Below are 23808 nucleotides of genomic sequence, written 5' to 3'. Positions count from 1 at the left end.
TGCAGCTTCCCGGCGCCCAAACGCGGCGGCTCCCTCCCCCTTCCGTTTATCTTCCGATATCCGTGCACGGTTTACAGCTCCCCTCTTCGTACCTCAATACTCAGCGCTGGAGATGTTCATTTGTAGAGATCCAGATGTATCATCCTGCGTCTCAGGCTGATTCCGTGGTTATTTAGGCTGGTCTGGTACCTATCTAGCTCGACTCAGGGGACCGGCTGAAAAAGGGGTCCCCTACTCCTCCGCCATCTTAACTCCGCCACCTCTTTCCTATTTTAAACATTTACTGATATCAGTTTCTAAATACTGCTTTCAATGTTTCTCATAAATTTTTGTATGTCATGTTTTTATTCCTACTCATTTTAAAGTATTTTCTAAATTCCCATGAGATTTTTTTTTTTCTTTGCTGCTTTGGTTATTTAGGAGTGTGTTTTTTAATTCTCATGTTTGTACATTCCCTAATATACTTTTATTATTGTTTTTTCATTGAATTCCATGGTATTCAGAGACATAATTCATATGATTTCAGTCCTTTTCAATTTCTTTAGACTGTCTTGGCCTCACATATGCATGGAGAAGAATATGTATCTTGCTATTTTGGGTAGAGTGTTCTACAGATATCTTTTAGGTCTAGTTCATTTATAGTGTTTTAATTTTGTATTTCCTTACTGATCTATTTGTTCTGTCCACTATTGAAAGCCGATAAAAGTCAGGTATTATTTTTGTCTGTTCCTTCTGCCAGTTTTTATTTCATAGATTTTGGTGCTTTGTTCTTAGGGAACATGTTTATAACTATAATATTTTCTTCACTGATTGACTCTCTTGGTCTTTAGTAACAGTTTTTTTTCTTATACTGCATTTTTGTGATGTTGGTATAGGCACTCCAGCTTTCTTTGTGTTATTGCTCTGGGTTTGTATACATTCATGATCGTGGGTCACTATGCCAGGGGTGGCATCTGTGCCTCCGCTTCTACCAAATTTTAAGGGTTTTTTTTTCTCCTTTGCCCAGTGTGTAGGAGTTGCTCAGCTAGTTTTTAGGGGTTTTTTTGGAGATGAAATTTTTCCATATGGAGTTGAAGATTTGGTGTGCCTGTGAAGGTGGTGAGTTCAGAATATTCCTACCTTGCCATCTTGAATTAGAACCTCTAACCCCATTAGCATTTTAAAGATGTTATTCTATTGTTACATGGTTTCCATATTTTCTAAAGAAACTCTGTTAAGTTGTGTCTGTTTTCCCTTTGAGCTATCAGGATTTTCCCTATTTTTTTTTTTTTAACCAGTCTTCATATCACATGTTTGGGTGTATTTGTGTATGTGTGTATGCTTAATTCTTCTTAATGTTCTGTGAGTTTCTTGGAACTCTGGTGTAAATACTGTATTATTATACAGATTTTCTTAAAATTTTAATTTATATTTAATTCTCTCTCCATAAAATTACTTCAATATATTTATTTTTGATACTTTTCTTTCTTGCATATTTATATCCTTTGTAATTAATTTTCATATATATGTCTCATTGTTCTTTTTCTCAACTATTTTAATATAGGTAGATATTTTTATCTTATATTTTTTTCTTGAATGAGAAAGACATTTCTAGTTAAATTTTTTTATTTTCTTCAATTTTTTCCTTTTTTGAATCCCTGCTTTCAGTTTAAAATGCTTTTTGTAAGATACTATTATTATCCATCTTTTTCTTCTGTTAAGTGTATGAAATGAGAGACTGATCACTTTAATTAAATCTGAAACTGATATGTATTAAGCTTTGGTCAGAGTTTAAATAAAGTTCCATTTATTTAGTTCACTGCTGTTTCTATGGCATAACACTTCAGGGTTTTCAAATGAGAGTTGTTTTATTTACTGAGACTCTTCCTCTTGGCAGATATGTAAGCACAACACAGAAACTGCTGAAAAATCCACACTGCTTTATGGAAGTCATCTCCTTATATTTTATTTTATTTTGTTATTTAAAAAATGTATTTAAAATCAATTAATTAACTTATAGTGTATTGCTAGTTTCAGAGGTAGAGTTTAGTGGTTCAACAGTTGTATATAACACCAAGTTGTATATTACATCAAGTTCCCTCCTTAGTGCCCATCACCCAGTTGCCCCTCAGTTTTGTTTCCTATAGTTAAGAATCTCTTTTGGTTGAATCTTCTGCTTTTCACATGTTTAGAAGCAGGAAAAAGCTTTGAGGGGAGAATAAACTATATGTTGAGGCCCCTTGGATCTTTAATTTTATTACTATAGCTATAAAAATCTTTCAACTTTGGCCTATTTTTATGTCCACCATCAATGGCCTGCTTCACTAGCTAAACATATAATTTTGACTTCTCACCCATAACCAGGTTTGCAAATGATCTCTGGGATAAAAACAACAACAACAACAAAAAAGCAAAACAAAACAAAAAACAAAACAAAAAAACCCTGCTTATTTTCAGTTCACTAGAGGCCGTAGGAGTTTCAGCTGAGACCCTGATGTCCATTGTGGATCCTCTTAGGTGTGCCATTTTTCTTCAGCACCACAGTGCAGTGGTTAAATCTTCCTATCAAAGGTTTTGGGTTAATCTTTCCACTACAGTAGAACTAATGGAGGTTATAATAAATAAACTGCTCTTTAAGCAGATTAGCTCTTATGAGAATTGAACACATCTTGTGCATGGATTGGGTAGTGAATGTAAAAATTATGACTCCCCAAGATTTTTGTCTGAGGAAAATCTGATGCAAAAGTAAGATATTAGTTTCTTAGTTTGACTTGAAAAGACATTTATGCAAAATAGGTTCTTGACCAATAAGTCAATTTTTAGTTTCTTATACACTTATAGATATCTAGACTTACAAAAAATTAGCAAAATAAACTGTGCACCATGGTTAAATTTAAGATATCTTTTTGGTAGTAGATCAGAATGCTTTCAATTTTTAATTATATCATTGAAATGATTTTGTGTTATCTTAAATTTAGTTTTGTTTTCAATTTGTTATGATCATATTTTCTACAATATATCTTAAACTATTTCAGAATTTCAAATATATTCATAAATTATTTTAAATTAATAGAAGCTCAGTATGACTAACTACACATTTTTTTCAGATGCAGATTTTGGTCCTGAAGAGTGTTATACTCACCTTAATTCTAAGACTGATCAATCTGGAAACTGTGGTTCAGGTCCTTCAGGATACAGACAGTGTCAAACTAAGTATGTTTTAAGAAATCTATCTGAGAAACTCTATTTATTGCTTTAAATTAGAAAATACCAGCAGATAATTAAGCTTATGAGTAATCAAAATATTACTTGATCATGAAGTAAGACTATAAATTATAAATGTCTTTAATACAGAATATTTATACTGCTCTTTCTCATATATTTGCTTATCCCTTGTACCTTCCCTCAGAGTGTTTAATTTGTATAGGTACATTAAAAACATTAGACAGACTGCTCATTCTTATTTTGCATACTGTCATTTTAATTTTACAAAGGATGAGCATTCTTATAGTGAGGAAATGAAAATGCATGAATTTGTACTATCCAGTAAGTAAAGCACTGTGTTTAAGAACATGTGCTCTATAGCCATACATCTTTGTTTCAAATCCCAATCGCACTGCTTACCTACTTGTGTGATATGTGCTTCATTTTTCTGATATGTAAAATATGAATATTAATTCCACTAACACCATTGGGCTGATGCCAGTGTGGAATTTAGATACTCTATTGAGAGTATTTAGAGTGGGACTGACACATAGTATGCACTATATGGGAGTTAATTATTAAATTTTATAATTAATATATATATTAGAACTAGAATGTTACTGTTATAATATTTTATTTTGATATAATTTCAAAGATGGTTTGATAGTGAAAGTAAAAATTCTGTAAAACACTTCTAGTTTGCATGAATAGTACAGATTCCCCATACACATTTACCCAGGTTTACCGATTGTTTACAGTTTGGCCTTTTGCTTTATCCTTTTTTCAACTTTCCTCTCCTGTCTTCAAAATGATTTTCCTAAACCATTTGAAAGAATATTGAAAACTATTCTTCTTTACCCCTAAATAAATCACGTGTCTTTCCTGACAATAAAGATATTTTCTTAACAAAACTATATTGTAGCTATAAAATATGGTTCATATTAAAACTTCTATAATTGTCTCAGTGAAGTATTTAGAGTTATTTTGCCTTTCTCAGGAAGGCAAGGATTTTTCAAATCCAGTCATATATTTGCATTTAGTCATAATGTATTTTATCTAATGTATTTATCTAATCTAATATCATAATGTATTTATCATAATGCACTTTAATCTAGAAAATTTTCTTTGTTTCAATTTTTTCTTTTCCATAGGTTTTTTTTTTTAATGCTACGGAGTAATTGTTTTAAAGATTTCCCTCAATTTGGTTTTGATGGATATTTTTTGTAATTAGATTCATTTTAAGCATTTCAGCATGTCCACAATGGACATATATGCTTTAGTGAAATTTTTAAAGGGTACATGGCATTTTTTCTCAATCTTGGATATTTTAGGTTAAATTATACTGAAACCATGGACATACTTTGTTCCTATTCAAACTTTGATCCACTGAATTTAAAATCCATTGATGATTTCTAACTCCATTATTGACTCTGCCTTTAAACTAGAAATGTACTGTAGGAAGTATTCCCTTCACTATAATTATTTGTTTGTTTGTTTATGTGTTTATTTATATCAGTTCATACTCAGCAATTGTTATTTTCTTCAATAGTATAGAATACATTACTGTTATTATTTATTCTGATTCTTTTTCAGATTGTCTCGGTTTGGCTACTGAGAGTTTCTTTTATTTGGCCACAGTGTCTTTTTTCAAAACTGTATATGACTCTTTAAGAACTTCCAAATTTTTCAAAATCTTCTAGGTTCTGTTATACTTTTCCTACCTCTACTCTGGATTCAGCTATTTATCCAAGTAGCCCATATATGTTTTAGTAGAGAATATTTAAAAAATAAATATCTGGGCACTGGGTGTGCTTATTTCCACTGTCTTTCATTACCTCTAAGCCCTCTTAGTCAATAGAGCTAGAACATACACGTAATATATGCACATACATGTATCACACAATTATTTATATGTTCACGAATATCTCTGTATTTAAAACATGAAGTTAAAGTGATAATTTTATTTTTTATTAAACACCACAAAGTACATTTTAGTACATTTATAAGTTCCCTTCTTATATGTTCCAGCTCAAAATACATAGAAGTCATTTCACAATTGCTAAAATTATGTACAAAGATTCCGTCTATTGACTAAAAAAACCCCTTCAAGCCATCATGACAGTATTTTCCTTTAAATCATTGATATGTTTATATTAGCTGCTATACAGTGCTTCTCTGCAAATTGCAGTATTTACGTCATTTTGATTTTGGTATCTAGTGATTTATTTGCTCCTTGACTATGTCACATTTTATTTTTAGAATTTTTTTGACTTTATATTGTATACTATGAATAATATGTAATGGAAACTTTGCATTCATTTATGTTTTCTAAATGCTATAGAATTTTGTTATGGAAGGAATTTAACATAGTTGGACTTATACTATAAACAATACCTCTCTGTGAGCAGCAGCTGAAATACTGTTCATTTCTTTATGCCTCTTAAGATGCTTCTTATGAACTCCCTGGAGTCTTCACTGCACGTGCTTAGTTCAGTGGTCTGCCAGGATTTAGGATGAAGTTTATGCACACTTTAGTGCTGAGTACCTTTAAATTTACAGTCACCTAATTAACATGAGGCCCATTTTTTAGTTCTGCACTCTGACTATTCAAGCTAAGAGATTGAATGTTCTGTATTGAATTTAAAAAATCCTAATCCATAATATCTCTTGACTTAGTTCCAATTTTTAAGGCTCTATTCTCATATAATTTTTCCCTTCCTGGTTAAATTCCAGTGCCTTGTGTGTGTGTGTGTGTGTGTGTGTGTGTGTGTGTGTTTGTGTTTCAGATTAGAATTCTACCCTTACTGGAATCCACTTTAACCCACTCTTTGTAGAAATGAGTTTAGATCAGGTTCTGTGTCAATGCCTTCCAGCCAAAGACCACAGGAACACAACTGTAGTTGAACAAGTTGGGTTTATTACATGTACCAATCAGTGAAACTCCATGGGAAACTGTGGGACATCTTTGTTCCAAAGTTTTAGAAAATGTTTATAGGACTTGGATTTGCATTAAGTGATTTTCAACAGGATTTTAGGAAGTCGATCTTTCTTCTGAATTGGATGTTTTCAGAAAGTGAAGGTAGTTCTATGACTGGGTACCTCAATAAATCTTACATATGAAGAAGAACGACTGGAGAGAAGTTGAAGTTGTCATTGATAATGAGCAACAGTCACTCGTATTAGCTGGATGAGAGCGACGTTTGGTAATTTTGTTGTTTGGACCATGTTTATGTCTTGTCTCTCTATGTTCAAGACATAATTTATGGAGCAGGTTTGTCTTTGTCTTGACCCATCATGGTCACAGAGTAACTTGGCTTAAGGTTGATATTCCTAAAATTCCTTATATTCAACAGTTAGGCACGATGATCTAGCTATAGGCGCACGTCAGTTCACATCAATTCTAATGCCTTGCTGTTAATTCTTTCACCTGAACATCAAGAGCTGCTTTTCTCTTTTTCATTTTCCTTTTTTGCCCAAAGGCAGAAAAAGTCAGGCCATAGAAAATTGCTCTAAGATATCTTTATTTTCATCATTGCTAAGATTTTGCTGATCAGGAATTTATTTTGAGAACAGGTATATAGTTGGGCTGGTGTTTGTCTCCCCTGCCACTTTTGGTGCAGGACAATTTGTTGAATCCTCTGATATATCAGTGGGTATGTGGTAGAATTTGAGACCTCCAACACAATTCATAAGCCAAATAAAAATTTTATGGCATAACATATACTATAAATAGACGCTCACATTATCCATCAGACATAATTTTCAAGATACCCAATTTGTTAAAATATTGCATATACCTTAAACAGTGATAACTCTACAATATATAATTCATTTACTTTTGTTAATCTAACTTTAGCTCTTGAAATCTTAATGTTTTAAGTTTTTATTTATTTATTTATTTTTATTCTTTATTTTTTAAATATTTTATTTATCTATTTGACAGATACAGACAGCCAGCGAGAGAGAGAACACAGGCAGGGGGAGTGGGAGAGGAAGAAGCAGGCTCCTAGTGGAGGAGCCTGATGTGGGGCTCGATCCCAGAATGCTGGGATCACGCCCTGAGCCGAAGGCAGACGCTTAACGACTGCGCCACCCAGGCGCCCCTAAGTTTTTGTTTAAACTCCAGTTAACATACAGTATATTAGTTTTAAGCATACAATTTAGTGACTCAACACTTATATACAACACCTGGTGCTCCTCACAACAGTGCACTCCTTAATCCCCATCACCTATTTAACCCATCTCCCTCCACCCACCACCCCACTAGTAACCATCTAGTTAAGAGTCTGTTTCTTGGTTTTCCTCTTTCTCTCTCTTTTCCCCCCATGTTCATTTGTTTTGTTTCTTAATCTGCGTATATGAGTGAAATCATATGCTGTTAGCCTAATACTCTAGCTCAATCCACATTATTGCAAATGGCAAGATTTCATTCTTTTTTATGGCTGAGTCATATTCCATTTTATATATGTATATATTCCATTATATATATCTCATACTTCTTTACCCATTCATCAGTTGATGGATACTTGGCTAATTTCTGTGGTTCGGCTATTGTAGATAAAGTGACTGTCAATATTGGGATGCATATATCCCTTTGGATCAGTGTTTTTGTATCCTTTGGGTAAATACCTAGTAGTGCAATTGCTGGATTATAGGGTAATTCCATTGTTAACTTTTTGAGGAACTTACATACTGTTTTCCAGAGTGGTTGTACCAGTTTGCATTCCTAACAACAGTGCAAGAGGTTCCCCTTTCTCCATATCCTCACCAAAACCAATTGTTTCTTGTGTTATTGACTTGAGCCATTCTGACCTGTGTGAGGTGACATCTCACTGTAGTTTTGATTTGCATTTCCTTGATCAGTGATGTGGACCATCTTTTCAAGTGTTTGTTATCCATCCGTATGTCTTCCTTGGAAAAATGTCTATTCATATCTTCTGCCAATTTTTTAACTGGATTGTTTGTTTTCTTTTTTTTTTAAAGATTTTATTTATTTATTTGACAGAGAGAGAGACAGCCAGCGAGAGAGGGAACACAAGCAGGGGGAGTAGGAAAGGAAGAAGCAGGCTCCCAGTGGAAGAGCCCGATGTGGGGCTCGATCCCAGAACTCCGGGATCACGCCCTGAGCCAAAGGCAGACGCTTAACGACTGAGCCACCCAGGCGCCCCTGGATTGTTTGTTTTCTGAGTGTTCAGTTGTATTAGTCATTTATATATTTTGGATACTAACCCTTTACCAGACATGCCATTTGCAAACATCTTCTCCCATTCCAAAGGTTGCCTTTTAGTTCTGTTATTTCCTTTACTGTGTAGAAGCTTTTTATTTTGCTGAAGTCTGATAGTGATTTTTTGTGGGTTTTTTTTTTTTTCTTTTGTTCGCCTTCCCTCAGGAGACATATGTAGTTAGAAGTTGCTGTGGCCAGTGTCAAAGAGGTTGCTGCCTATTTTTTTCTCTAGGATTTTGGTATTCCTGTCTCACATAGGTTTTTCATTCATTTTGAATTTATTTTTGCGTATTGTGTATGAAAGTGGTCCAGTTTCATTCTTCTGCAGGGAGCTGTCCAGTTTTCCCAACACCATTCTTTAGAGACTGTCTCTTTCCCATTGTATATTCCTTCCTGCTTTGTTAAAGATTAATTGACCATATAGTTATGGGTTCATTTCTGGGTTTTCTATTCTGTTCTATTGATTTATGCTAGTACCATACTGTTTTGATTACTACAGCTTCATAATATAACTTGAAGTCTGGACTTATGATGCTTCCAGCTTTTGCTTTTCTCTTTCAAGTTTGCTTAGGATATTCAGTGTCTTTTGCGATTCCATAAAAATTTTAAGATTGATTGTTCTAGTTCTGTGAAAAATGCTGGTGGTGTTTTGATAGAGATTGCACTGAAAGTTTAGATAGCTTTGGGTAATATATTTTAACAATATTTGTCCTTCCAATCCTCCTCCTCCTCCTCCTCCTCCTCCTCCTCCTTCTTCTTTTTGTCTGATTGCTGTGGCTAGGCTTCCAGTACTACATTAAATAACACTGTTGAGAGTGGACATCTCTGTCTTGTTCCTGACTATAGAGAAGGAAAGCTTTCTCAGTTTTTACCCATTGAGGATGATATTAGCTGTGGGTTTTTCATAAATGGCCTTGATTACATTGAGGTATGTTCCCTCTAACCCTACTTTGTTGAGGGTTTTTATCATGAATGGATGTTGTAGTTTGTTGAATGCTTTTTTTCTGCATCTATTGAAATGATCATATGGTTTTTTTCCTTTCTTTTATTAATGTGGTGTTTTACATTGATTGATTTCTCACTTTCTGTCAATATTTGTGTAGCATTATTTTTTCTTTATTCATTTCATAGAACTTATCTCTAGAGCCATGTGGTTTTAGGCTTTTCTTTATAATTGGGGAGCACATTTAGATTATAGGCAAATGTAAAGTTTTCACTGGTGTTGGTTCTCATCAGTCTTTCTGAGGTTCCTCCAGCACATACATGTAGCCTCCCTGTCAGCTAGGGATGTGATATAAGGAGAGTTTATCACTACCCTTTATGGAACTACTATTTCCAGGATCATGCCTTTAATTTCTGTCCAATCTGTTAGATCACATAGGACTTTAATTGTTGAACAAACAAACTTTAATAGCTGACTAATCCCAATTGAGATCTCAACTTTGGGCTCACAGTGTTTCTGGTTTTACATTCTTTTCCTAACCTTATTACTACTTTTATTCAAAGTATTGATGGGTGAGATTATTTGTCCTCTTCACCAAGTCTAGAACCACTCCTCTGACATTTAATTTAAAGGTTTCCATGACCAGCCCTGCCCTGGTAAAATAGCATCAACTGATTTGGGAGAGGGCATAGGAGCAGACTCAGCAAAAAAGAACACACCTCCCACTATTCTTACTTGATTTTATGGCAGCTTTTCATAAATGAGTCTCACTTTTTTGTTTGTTTTGATCAGTTTCTATAGCCCTGAAATGGTTGTTTTGACAAATTTGCCCAGTTCTATATTTGTTTTGGGGGTAGATAATTTAAATATATCTTCTCTCTTTATCCCATAGCCCCCTCATTTAGATTTATTAGCACAATGTTCTTGGTTCTGTTTCTAACTTATCACAAAATCTAGTACTGATCCATGATAAATATTGTCATCTAACTAGGAATAAAAAGGGACTTCCTCAATCTGATAGAGTTATATACATTTTGTACTTCTGTAAGCTTCCATCTAGGATAAGTTCCTTTCAGTGTGAAGAACTTGGTTTATATTTTCTTTAGTTCAGGACTGCTGGTGACAAATTTTCTTAATTATTGTCTGAAAATGCCATGTTTCATTTTGAAAGATATTTTTTCTGCATATAGAGTGGGAAGACAATTTGCTTCTTTTTTTAAACTGTCATTCAATAATCTTCTGGTCATTGTTTTTCTTGGGAAGTCAATCTTAAATTTTATTATTGCTCTTTTGCTTTTAATGCTTTTTTCTGTTTTCATTACTTTTATCACTTTTTCTGTATTTCACAGCACTATATGATGTATCTTTCATGGTTTTATTTTAATATTTATTGTGTATAATGCTTTTTGAATGTGGGTTTCAATGTCTTGTCTATTTGGAACCCATAATTCTGAGAGTAGGTATTATGTTTGAACAATTGAAAAGAAAATCCAATAAGACTGGTAATTAGATAAACTTTACCAACTTCACTAATTTTTAAAAATAGAATAATCTTGGAATTGCTTATCTTTACAAATCAAAAAAAGAGTGAAGGAATTATTACCAAAAAAGTGATCAGGTTAACTGGGAAGTAGTTAAAAATTATTAAAATATTCAGTTATTTTTAGCAATGCAAGCAAAGCCTTTATACTTCTTGTTATTTTACAATTAATTCATGCATGTTTTTGCAAGCCTTAAATGCTTTACCTAAATCTTTTTGCTTCATAAATGATATTCTAATATTTCTTTTTATTGAAATCTAATGATTTCATTTATTCATAAATTATAGGGATCTGCTGTGTGGAAAATTAATATGTCAATATAAAAGGGAAGAAATAATTAAGATTCCGAATGCCACTGTTATTTATGCCAATATAACTGGACGCCTCTGTGTTGCTTTGGATTTTCCACATAATTTTAGAGATGGCGAAATGATGTGGGTAAAAGAAGGAACTGTTTGTGGTGCTAATAAGGTACGTGGCCTTTCATTCCCAAATAAATTCCTAATATTTATTTTATTCCTAATATTTTATACTCTATTTTCAAATGCATGTTTAATATTTTTCTCACAATTTGATTGTACATTTGCTTTCAAAAATAAAAAAAACTTTAAGGAAAAATGTTTAAATATGCATTCACACAGATTATTTTGCTATGAACATTTTATTGGCTATTTCATACCTTTTTCATGGACATTATGTATATTCACTGAATTGAAAATCATACTGTTCATTCACTGTATTTTATTAACTTGTCTAATAGTACATAGATTGTACTAATGCCATGAATTATCTTTCCCTACAAATACTTTAAAATAGCTGTTAAAATAATGTACATTCATTTTTGTGATGAAAATAATAATTGAAGCAAAAATCAAAGGCACATATCTGAGATGTAACTATTATCCATTTTCATGAATCTTCCAACAATTCTTTATTTATATGCCCATATAGACAAATATAGGATACTTATATACTAACCATATTATATATATAGTTCTTGAATTTTTATTGATGTATCATTGACATACAACATTACATTAGTTTCAGGTGTATAACAGTGATTTGCAGTCTATACATTAAGCTATGCTTACAACAGGAGTAGCTACCATCTATCACCATTCATGTTTCTTTCACTGTCCTTCACCCATTTGACCATCTCTCTACCCTGCTCTGGCAAACATCAGTTTGTTCTTTGTACTTATGGGTCTGCTTCTGCTGTTTGTTCATTCATTTAGTTTTCTAGATTCCATATATCAGTAAAATCATATGGTATTTGTCTTTCTCTGCCTGACTTATTTCACTTAATATAATACCCTCTAGGTCCATCCATGTTGTCACCAATGGCAAGATCTCATTCTCTTTTATGGATGACTAATATTCTATTCTCTCTCCCTCTCTTTCTCTCTGTATATAATCTCACATCTTCTTTATTTGTTCATCCATGGATAAACGCTAGAGTTGTTTCCACATCTTGACTATTATAAATAATGCTGCAATAAACATAGGGATGCATATATCTTTTTGAATTAGTGTTTTCATTGTGTTTGCATTTTGTTTGGGTAAATATCCAATAGTAGAATTTCTTTTTTTTAATATTTTAATGTTTTTTTTATTATATTATGTTAGTCACCATACAGTACATCCCTGGTTTCTGATGTAAAGTCCGATGATTCATTAGTTGCATATAACACCCAGTGCACCATGCAATACGTGCCCTCCTTACTACCCATCACCAGTCTATCCCATTCCCCCACCCCCCTCCTCTCTGAAGCCCTCAGTTTGTTTCTCAGAGTCCATAGTCTCTCATGCTTCATTCCCCCTTCTGATTACCCACCCTTTCTTTATCCCTTTCTTCCCCTACCAACCTTCCTAGTTCTTATGTTCCCTAGATGAGAGACATCATATGATAATTGTCTTTCTCTGCTTGACTTATTTCACTTAGCATTATCTCCTCCAGTGCCATCCATGTTGCAGCAAATGTTCAGAACTCGTTCTTTCTGATAGCTGAGTAATATTCCATTGTATATATGGACCACAACTTCTTAATCCAGTCATCTGTTGAAGGGCATCTCGGCTCCTTCCATGATTTAGCTATTGTGGACAATGCTGCTATGAACATTGGGGTGCATATGGCCCTTCTCTTCACTATATCTGTATCTTTGGAGTAAATACCCAGTATTGAAATGGCTGGGTCATAGGGTAGCTCAATTTTTAACTTTTTAAGGGACCTCCACACTGTTTTCCAGAGTGGCTGTACCAACTTGCATTCCCAATAGTAGAATTTCTTGGTGATATGGTATTTCTATTTTTAACTTTTTGAGGAACATCCATACTGTTTTCCACAGTGACTGCACCAGTTTATTCCTATTATCAGTGCATGAAGGTTCCCTTTTCTCCACATTCTTGCCAACACTTGTTATTTCTTATCTTTTTGATACTACTCATTCTGACAACTGTGAGATGATATCTCATTGTGGTTTTGATTTGCATTTCCCTGATGATTAGTGATGCTGGGCATCTTTTCATGTGTCCCCTGGTCACAGACTCTTAAATACAGGGAACAAATTGGTGGTGGTTGCCAGAGTGGAGGTGGTTTGGGGGAATGTGTGAAATAGATAAAGTAGATTAAGAGATACGAACTTCCAGTTATAAAATAAGTGTCATGGAGATAAAGTACAGCATGGGGTGAGGGGCGCCTGAATGGCTCAGTCTATTGAATGTCGGACTCTTGGTTTCAGCTCAGGTTATGATCTCATGGGTGTGAGATGTAGCCTCACATTGGGCTCCATGCTCAGCAGGGAATCTGCTTAAGGATTCTCTCCCTCTGCCACTCCCCCAACTCGTGCACTCACTCTCCCTTTCTCTCGTTCAAATAAATAAATCTTCTTTTTAAAGTATAGCACAGGGAATATATTTAATAATACTGTAATAACATTGTGTTGTGACAGATGGTTTCATACTTATGGTGAGCATTGAAAATTATAGAACTGTCAAATCAATATGTTGTACACCTGAAACTAATAAAACATTGTATGGTAATTATGCTTCAATAAAGATATATATGTATTATTTCATCTGATAATTATAGAAGTATTTGCCATACATATAAGTCCTATTACTGCCTATCTTTACTAATGTTTATTTTAAAAATTAGGTTGTAAAAAAAGTATCCAAAAGTTGTCACCCCAAATTCTCACAAAAAAACTCATTTTTAAAACTTTGTAATAAGTTTTAATTTTGTGAAATTTATTTTCAAAAATATTTCCCAAATTATTGCCAAAAGCGTCTTGAATTTTTAACACCCCATTATTTCTAACTAGTCAAACACAGACTATATGAATTAGGAATTGCACGAGACAAGACCCACTAAGAATGGCTTAAACAGTTGATGGTTTATTCTTTCTCATCATGTTAAAAATATGTGGATATTGTTTATCCAGACAAATTAAGGGGTTCCATGTCATCAATGATATAGATTCAGTCTAATTTTCAGCTATAGATCCTGTACAGTAATACTCTCCTTGGTTCTTTGAAGATGATTGATGGAACTCCAACTATCTCCACATTTTAAGAAACATTTTTTGAAAGAGCTGAAGGGAAAAAAGGATGCATGCCATTTTTATTTGCCACAGTTAGTGAACAAGATGAGGGATATCTGGTAGTCACTACTCTGTTACAGTATTCATAACCAAAGTGATGCTTTATCAAATAAGACATCTATGTCAGCAGATTTAAATCATTCTACTGTTCATCTTTAAAGAAGCAATGCATATAATGTTGGAAAAGTTTCTGTTTCAAGGTAGGGAGATACAGGTGCTGGGCAGAGATTATGGGAGGCATTATCCAAATGGTAGCTGCAAAACTTTGGCTTCATATATATCATATATTTCTATTAACAAAAGATTATCAAGCTAGCTGCATGTTAGTGCTCTAATAATTTTTTTTTGGTATTCTGAAAATTAGAGCATCATTGTTTATTAAATACTTCATATCTAAATGTTCATTTGGACTTTAATGAATTCGTTGTCACAAGAGATTTTATAATTCTTTCTGTTTATAAAGAAATAGCAGAAGATATTGAGTCCTAAATATATTGTTTCAGTTTTCAGACATTAGTGACTAAGTATGAAAAATAGTAAATGCTATTAACCTGCTTGTACACAAGGAATATAACAAGGATTTGCCAAGATCTGTATTTATAAGTCTTGATCTTGAAATTCAAATAGAAATGATAAGCCCAAAACCTGATAGGAAAATGTTCTGTCAAAAGAAATAAGCACAGCGGTGCCTGGGTGGCTCAGTACTTTAAGCATCTGCCTTTGGCTCAGTTCATGATCCTGCATTTCTGAGATTGAACCCCACATTGGGCTCCCTGCTCATCTGAGTGTCTGCTCCTCCCTTTCCCTATGCCCCTCCCTCTGTTCCTGCTCTCTCTCTCTCTCTCTCGCTCTCTCTGCCAAACAAATAAATAAAATCTTTAAAGAAAGAAGCACATATACTCATTACAATATTTGAGGAAGATCAAGGTGGAAAATATCAATGCTTGATTCTGAGGGAGAAACTGAAGGAGTCATAAAATAATATGGTGGAAACAAATTCCTGACAAATGCCATCCTATTACGCATCCTTACTGTGGCGGCCACAACAGGAGACAGGACTATGACAGCACTGAAAATAGAAATAATGATAATCATGAGTACACCACTACTTTGGTTTTATTTGTTTTTCCTTGAGTAAAAATGTAAAAGACTAAGGTATGAAAAAAATCCCTATAATGTGGGCAGGGTATTTATTTGCCTGTTCTTTCAGAATGGAAAACAGGAATTGGTTTCAAGTTGCTAAAACGTAAGCTATTTGCATGCTCACATAAAAGATTAAAGCCCTGAAGATATGCACAAGTTAATATATCACACTACTGATGGTAATGAAACAGACTGTTGAAAGTCACCTGGCTGGGTCTGGAAAATCACACTGACTGTGCTAAATAAAACTGCAGGTGTAATCAATTCTAACGGCCAAAAGTGCATAAGATTTAAAATGGTGTTCCTGTAGACACCCCTTTCTTATTTTCAAATAGGTTTTTTATTGTAAGAAAGGAATTTCAATTTTTTTTCAAAACATTTCTGCTTCTGGGTTGATTTGACTTATCTTGCATTTTATTTACATTTAATCATGTTATAGTGTGTATTAAATACATATTCTGCTTTTCCCCCACCCTTTCAACTGTGGAAAATAATTCAATTTGTTTAGACTGTATATTCCCCATATATTAACAAAAGTTATATTATCTTTTAGGATACCCTTGGCTGCTGTGAATAGCAGTATATACTGTTCTCACAATATGAGTTTAGTGAGTGTACCTCCTATCTTAGTTTTTAAAACACTAATACATAAATTACATACTATATTTTGTGGTAAAATATATGTAGCATAAAATTTACCCCCTTAATCATTTTCAAGTGTGCAGTTCAGGAACACAAATACATTCACATTTTTGTACAATGACCATCACTAGCCATCTCCAGAAAATTTTAATCATTATAAACTGACACTCTGTATACATTAAACTAACACTCTCCAATGAGCCTTCCCCACAGCCCTGGTAATCACTATTCTACTTTCTGTCTCTATAAATTTGCATATTCTAGGTACCTAATCCAAGTGGAATCCTACAGTATTTATCCTTTTGAGTCTGATTTATTTCACCTGATATAATGTTTTCAAATTCATCCATTTTGTTGCTGTATCAAAATTTCATTCCTTTTTAAGGCTGAATAATATTCCATTGCATGTTTATATCATATGTTGCTTATCCTTTTATCCATAAAAGGGCATTTGGTTTGTTTCATCTTTTGGCTATTGTAAATAAGGTTTCTACCACTATTGGTGTACGAATCTCTCTTCAGATCACTGTTTTCCATTGTTTTGATTATATACCTAGAAGTATTTCTGGATCATATGGCAATTGTTTAATTTTTGAGGAACTCCCATACTTTTTTTCCACTACTTTTCATTTCTGCCAAGGGTTACGATGGCTTCACATGCTCACCAACATTTGTTGTTTTCATTTTTTTATAATAGCCGTTTTAATGGGTGTGAAGTAGTACTTCATTATCATTTTTATTCTTTAATGGCTAGTGATGTTGAGCATCTCTCTATATGCATATTGGATATTTGCATATCTTCTTAGAGAAATATTTATTCCCAATCTTTGTTCATTTAAAAAAAATTAATTGAGTTTGAGAATTTTAGTAGTTCTTTTTATATTCTGAATATTAATTTTAATCAGATGTATGATTTGCAAATATTTTCTCCCAATCTATGGGATGCTTTTAATAGTTGATAGCATCCTCTGATGTATAAAAGTTTTAAATTTAGATGAAATCCAATTTATCTATTTTTTCTTTTTGCCTGTGGTTTTTTGCTATATTCAAGATATCATTGTTAAACCCAATACCATGAAATTTCCCCAGTATGTTTTGAGGAATTTTATAGTTTTAGTACTTATGTTTATGTCTAGAATACATTTATAGTTAGTTTTGTTTATGATGTAGGGTAAAAGTCCATGTTCATTTATTTTTTATGTGGATATCCAGGTTTCCCAGCACCATTTATTAAATAGACTTTTTTTCTTCCATTGAATTTCTGTGGCAACCTTACTGAAAGTCATTTGACCATATATCCAGGACTTTATCCTTGGGCTCTTTATTCTTTTCCATTGGTCTATATGGTGCCTTTGTCAGTACTACATTTTATTGATTACACAGCTTTTTAGTAAATTTGAAATCAGTAAGTGGGAGTCTAAGTTTTTTCTTTTTCAAGATCACTTTAACTATTTGTGGTCCTTTGATGCCATAATGATTTTTAGGATAAGTTTTCCTATTTCTGCAAACAAACAAACAAAACCCAAGGGATTTTATAAGGATTGCATTGAATCTACAAGTCGCTTTAAGTAAGTAGTATTGACACCCTAACCATATTAAGTCTTCCAATCATTGAATATGGAATACCTTTCCACTTGTGTCTTCTTTAATGATTTTCATCAGTGTTTTGTAGTTTCCAGTGTACAAGTCTTTTATCTCCTTGATTAACTTTATTCCTAAGTATTTTATTCTTGTTGATGTTATTATAAATGGAACTGATAACTTCAATCCCTTTTCAGGATGTTCACCTTTAGTGTGTAGAAATGCAACTGATTTTTATGTCTTGATTTTGTATCCTGCAACTTTGCTGAATTTCTTTATTAGTTCTAATATTGTGTGTATCTCTGTGTGTAGTATTTATGGGTTTCTACATATAAGATCATGTTATCTGGAAAAAGATAATTTTGCTCTTTTCTTTCCAACTGGGATAGCTTTTATTTCTTTTTATTGCTCTGGATAGAATTTCCAATCCCAAGTTGAACAGAAGTCATGAAAACAGTCATCTTTGTTTTGTTCCAGTTCTTAAAGAAAAAATTTTAACTCATCATTGAGTATTATGTTAGCTGTGTGTGTGTGTGTGTGTGTGTGTGTGTGTGTGTGTGTGTGTGTGTATTCACCTATTTCACCTATCTGCCTCTGGTAACCATCAGTCTTTTCTCTATAGTTAAGAGTCTATTTTTTTGGTTTGCCTCTTTTTTTCTTTGTTTTGTTTCTTAAATTCCACATATGGTGAAATGATCTGGTATTGCCTTTCTCTGACTTGTTTACTTAGAATTATACTCTCTAATCCATGTTTTTGCAAATGGCATGATTTTCTTTTTATGGTTGAGTAGTCTTCCAGTATATAAAATATACAACATCTTCATTATCCACTCATTTATTGATGGACACTTGGGCTCCTTCCAATATTTAGCTATTGTAAATAATGCTGCAATAAACATAGGGAACATGTATCTTTTCAAATTAGTGCTTTTGTATTCTGGCTACACTAGTTTACATTCCCACCACCAGTGCACAAGCATGCCTTTTTCTCCATATCCTCATAAATACTTGTTTCTTGTGTTTTTTATTTTAGCCATTCTCACATGTGTGAGGTGATATCTCATCATGGTTTTGATTTGCATTTCCCTGATGATGAGTGATGTTGAGAATCTTTTCATGCATCTCTTCATCATCTGGATATCTTCTTTGGATAAATATCTTCTTTGGTTAAATGTTCGTGTCTTCTGCACATTCTCTAATTGGATTATTTGTTTTTATGGTGTTGAGTTGTATAAGTTCTTTATATATTTCTGTACTTTGGATGTCATTTTTTTGCATGCAGCTGTTCTGTTCTTCTAACACCAGTTGTTGAATAGACTTTTTCCCATTGCATATTCTTGCCTTCTTTGTTGAAGATTAATTGACCGTATTATCATGGGTTTATTTCTAGACTCTCTGTTCCATTGATCTGTGTCTATTTTTTGCCAGTGCCATACTGTTTTGATTACTATAGCTTTGTGATATATTTTTAAATCTTGGATTGTGATAGTTCCACTTTTGTTTTTGTTTTATTTCTTTTTAATGGATCACATGGAAAATCTTTAATATGTGCATATTTTTCTTTATTTACCTAGACTATAGGAGTTAAACACAGCATCTTTCAGATGTATTTTTTTAAAGATTTTATTTATTTATTTGAGAAGGAGAGAGAGTACATGAAAGAGAGAGAGAGCTCAGGAGCAGAGAGGAGGGGTAGAGGGAGAAGCAGACTCCCCCTGAGCAGGGAGCCTGATGCAGGACTCGATCCCAGGACCCCTGAATCATGACTTGAGCCTAAGGCAGACACTTAACTGACTGAGCTACCCAAGTGCTCTTCAGATGTATTTTAAGCATCTGCATTTTGTTTTGAGAGGTAGATTCCCATTGTTATTAACCCTAATTTACTACTGAATCACTATTACTATTGAAATAAACTCCTAATTTTTCTCCAGAATTAATTCTTACATTCACACTATTGCCAGGTTAATTTGTACCTTTTTAAGATGGTTAAAGTACACTATATTCTTACTATTATTCTCCTGTCCAAAATCTTCAGTGGAAACAAATCTTCTCTCAAAACCCATCAATCTTTCTATCCTTATCTCCTGACACTACTAAAAGTTTGTCATATGAAAGAGACCAATAGGATTGTTCACTGTTTTGTGAAGAAGCTTTATCATTTCCTGCCTTTGAATCTTCATTGTTCCTAGTTCCCACATGACTCCATCCCACTCACTCACCCTATAACTCAATTCTAGCATATTCTGCCTATGTGATTTCTTTTCTTAAAAAAAAAAAAAAATGGCCCTTAACTTACTTGATGATATAACTTTTTTTTCACTCTATACTCAATGTGGGCTTGAACTCAGGACCCCAAGGTCAAGAGTCACATGCTCTACCAACTGAGCCAGCCAGTGCCCCTTGATGACATAACTTACTGCCTTTACTGTAAAATCTCATCTCCACCTAGAGGGCAAAGAATAAGTCTTCATCATTGGCCATAAATGCTCAAATATTTGTCTAATTATTGTTAAATAGAACATAATTATAATAGATAATGTTGCATATTTATTATGGGCCCCACTCTTTATATAGGTATTTCCTTTAATGCTCTCAATAATTTTAAGAGGTAAGTATTGCTATTAGAGGAAACTAACACTTAAGGAAGTTATTTATGTGCTCCAAAACACACAGCTGGCAATTAAATGAAATGTGTCTAGAACCCAGATCCATCTGCTTCCAAAGCCCTGTTGTTAACTACCAAACCAATATTTCCCAAACCTGCCTGATCCTTAAGAATCACTTGAAGCTCTACTCACAAAAACAGATTCCCAGGCACCATCTCACACAGAAGGAATCAAAATCTCCAGTGGTTATAGTTTTGTTTTTCTTTTTCAAGATTGCTTTGGCTATTCGGGGTCTTTTATGGTTCCATACAAATTTTAGTATTATTCTAGTTCTGTGAAAAATGCTGTTGGTATTTTTTTTTTTCTTTAGAGAGAGAGAGAGAGAAAGAATGTGAGCAGGGAGAGGTAAAGTAAGGGAGAGTGACTCTTAAGCAGGTTCTACACTCAGTGCAGAGCCTGACCTCGGGCTCAATCTCATGACCTAAGACCATGACTTGAACCAAAATCAAGAGTTGGTCACTTAGCCAACTGGGCCACCCAGGCACCCCAAATGCTATTGGTGTTTTGGTAGGGATTGCAATAAATCTGTAGATGGCTTTCAAAGTATGGACATTTTAATTATATTTGTTATTACAGTTGCATAGAATTCCATTGGCATAGAATATCTTTCTATTTGTGTCATCTTCAATTTCTTTCATCAATGTTTTATAGTTTCAGAATACAAAACTTTTATCTTCTTGGTTTAGTTTATTCCGAGGTATTCTATTATTTCTGATGTAATTGTAAATGTATTGTTTTTTTTAATGTTTTTTTATTATATTATGTTAGTCACCATACAGTACATCCCTGGTTTCTGATGTAAAGTTCAATGATTCATTAGTTGCATATAACACCCAGTGCACTATGCAATACGTGCCCTCCTTACTACCCATCACCAGTCTATCCCAATTCCCTACCCCCCTCCCCTCTGAAGCCCTCAGTTTGTTTCTCAGAGTCCATAGTCTCTCATGCTTCATTCCCCCTTCTGATTACCCCCCCTTTCTTTATCCCTTTCTTCCCCTACCAATCTTCTTAGTTCTTATGTTCCCTAGATGAGAGACATCATATGATAATTGTCTTTCTCTGCTTGACTTATTTCACTTAGCATTATCTCCTCCAGTGCCGTCCATGTTGCAGCAAATGTTGAGAACTCGTTCTTTCTGATAGCTGAGTAATATTCCATTGTATATATGGACCACAACTTCTTAATCTAGTCATCTGTTGAAGGGCATCTCGGTTCCTTCCACGATTTAGCTATTGTGGACAATGCTGCTATGAACATTGGGGTGCATATGGCCCTGCTCTTCACTACATCTGTATCTTTGGGGTAAATACCCAGTATTGCAATGGCTGGGTCATAGGGAAGCTCAATTTTTAACTTTTTAAGGGACCTCCACACTGTTTTCCAGAGTGGCTGCACCAACCTGCATTCCCACCAAAAATGTAGGAGGGATCCCCTTTCTCCACATCCTCTCCAGCAATTGCTGTTTCCTGCCTTGTTAATTTCTGCCATTCTAACTGGCGTAAGGTGGTATCTTATTGTAGTTTTGATTTGAATTTCCATGATGGCTAATGATTTTGAACATTTTTTCATGTGTCTGTTGGCCATTTGTATGTCATCATTGAAAACGTGTCTGTTCATATCTTCTGCCCATTTTATGATTTGTTTATTTGTTTCTCACATATTGAGTTTGAGAAGTTCTTTGTAGATCTTGGATACCAGTCTTTTATCTGTAGCATCATTTGCGAATATATTCTCCCATTCCGTGGGCTGCCTCCTAGTTTTTTTTATTGTTTCCTTGGCTGTGCAGAAGCTTTTTATCTTGATGTAGTCCCACATGTTCATTTTATCATTTGTTTCTCTTGCCTTTGGAGATGTGTCATGAAAAAGTTTGTTTTGGCCGATGTCGTAGAGGTTGTTGCCTATGTTCTCCTCTAGGATTTTGATGGATTCCTGTCTCGCATCGAGTGCTTTCATCCATTTGGAGTTTATCTTTGTGTATGGTGTGAGAGAGTGGTCAAGTTTCATTCTTTTGCATGTAGCTGTCCAATTTTCCCAGCACCATTTATTGAAGAGACTGTCTTTTTTCCACTGGATGTTTTTTCCTGCTTTATCAAAGATTATTTTCCTGAAGAGCCGAGGGTCCATTTCTGGGTTCTCTCTTCAGTTCCATTGGTCTATGTGTCTGTTTTTGTGCCAGTACCATGCTGTCTTTGTAATCACAGCTTTGTAGTAGAGCTCGAAATCCGGCATTGTGATGCCCCCAGCTTTGTTTTTCCTTTTCAACAGTTCCTTGGCAATTCAGGGCCTTTTCTGGTTCCATACAAACTTAAGGACTATTTTATTTGTTCCAGTTCCTTAAAAAAATTTATCGGTACTTTGATAGGGATAGCATTGAAAGTGTAGATTGCTCTGGGTAGCATGGACATTTTAACAATGTTAATTCTTCCGATCCATGAGCATGGAATATTTTTCCATCTTTTTGGTTCTTCCTCAATGTCTTTCAAGAGTGATTTATAGTTTCTAGAATATAGATCCTTTACGTCTCTGGCTAAGTTAATTCCAAGGTAACGTATGGTCTTTGGTGCTATTATAAATGGGATGGATTCCCTAATTTCTCTTTCTTCAGTCTCATTATTCATGTATAGAAATGCAACTGGTTTCTGAGCATTGATTTTATATCCTGCCACATTATTGAATTGCTCTATAACTTCTAATAGTTTGGGAGTAGATTTTTTTGGATTTTCCATATAGATATCATGTCATCTGTGAAGAGAGACAGTTTGACTGCTTCTTTGCCGATTTGGATACCTTTTATACCTTTTTGTTGCCTGATTGCTGTTGCGAGGACTTCTAGTACTATGTTGAATAATCGTGGCGAGAGTGGGCATCCTTGTCGTGTTCCTGATCTTAAGGGAAAGGCTTCCAGCTTTTCCCCATTGAGAATAATATTTGCTGTAGGTTTTTCATAGATGGGTTTTATGATCTTGAGAAATGTGCCATCTATTCCTACACTCTGAAGGGTTTTAATCAGGAAAGGATGCTGTATTTTGTCAAATGTTTTTTCTGCATCTATTGAGAGAATCATATGATTTCTGAATTTTTGTTTCTAGATAAAATTTAAGACAGTGATAGATTTGCGAATGTTGTACCACCCCTGCATCCCAGGGATGAATCCCACTTGGTCATGATGGATAATCCTTTTAATGTATTGTTGGATTCTATTAGCCAGGATTGTGTTGAGGATTTTGGAGTCCATATTCATTAGTGAAATAGGTCTGTATTTCTCCTTTTTGAGGGGGTCTT

At 34.1% G+C, this 23808-nt stretch overlaps 1 protein-coding gene across 1 annotated transcript in view; it reads left to right on the top strand.

Moving 5' to 3' along the window:
- ADAM2 (ADAM metallopeptidase domain 2) overlaps positions 1-23808 on the top strand; it is a 125299-nt gene that overhangs the window by 80059 nt on the left and 21432 nt on the right. The window contains exons 15-16 of the mRNA XM_048226286.2: positions 3087-3192; positions 11179-11362. Coding sequence (XP_048082243.1) covers positions 3087-3192; positions 11179-11362 — 290 coding nt within the window. The remainder of the gene's footprint in view (positions 1-3086; positions 3193-11178; positions 11363-23808) is intronic.

Source organism: Ursus arctos, unplaced genomic scaffold (assembly GCF_023065955.2).
Source record: "Ursus arctos isolate Adak ecotype North America unplaced genomic scaffold, UrsArc2.0 scaffold_27, whole genome shotgun sequence".
In the NCBI taxonomy this organism is placed as follows: domain Eukaryota; kingdom Metazoa; phylum Chordata; class Mammalia; order Carnivora; family Ursidae; genus Ursus; species Ursus arctos.
Note: the sequence above shows the minus strand (reverse complement) of the source record. Positions and strands in the feature narration are given on the sequence as shown.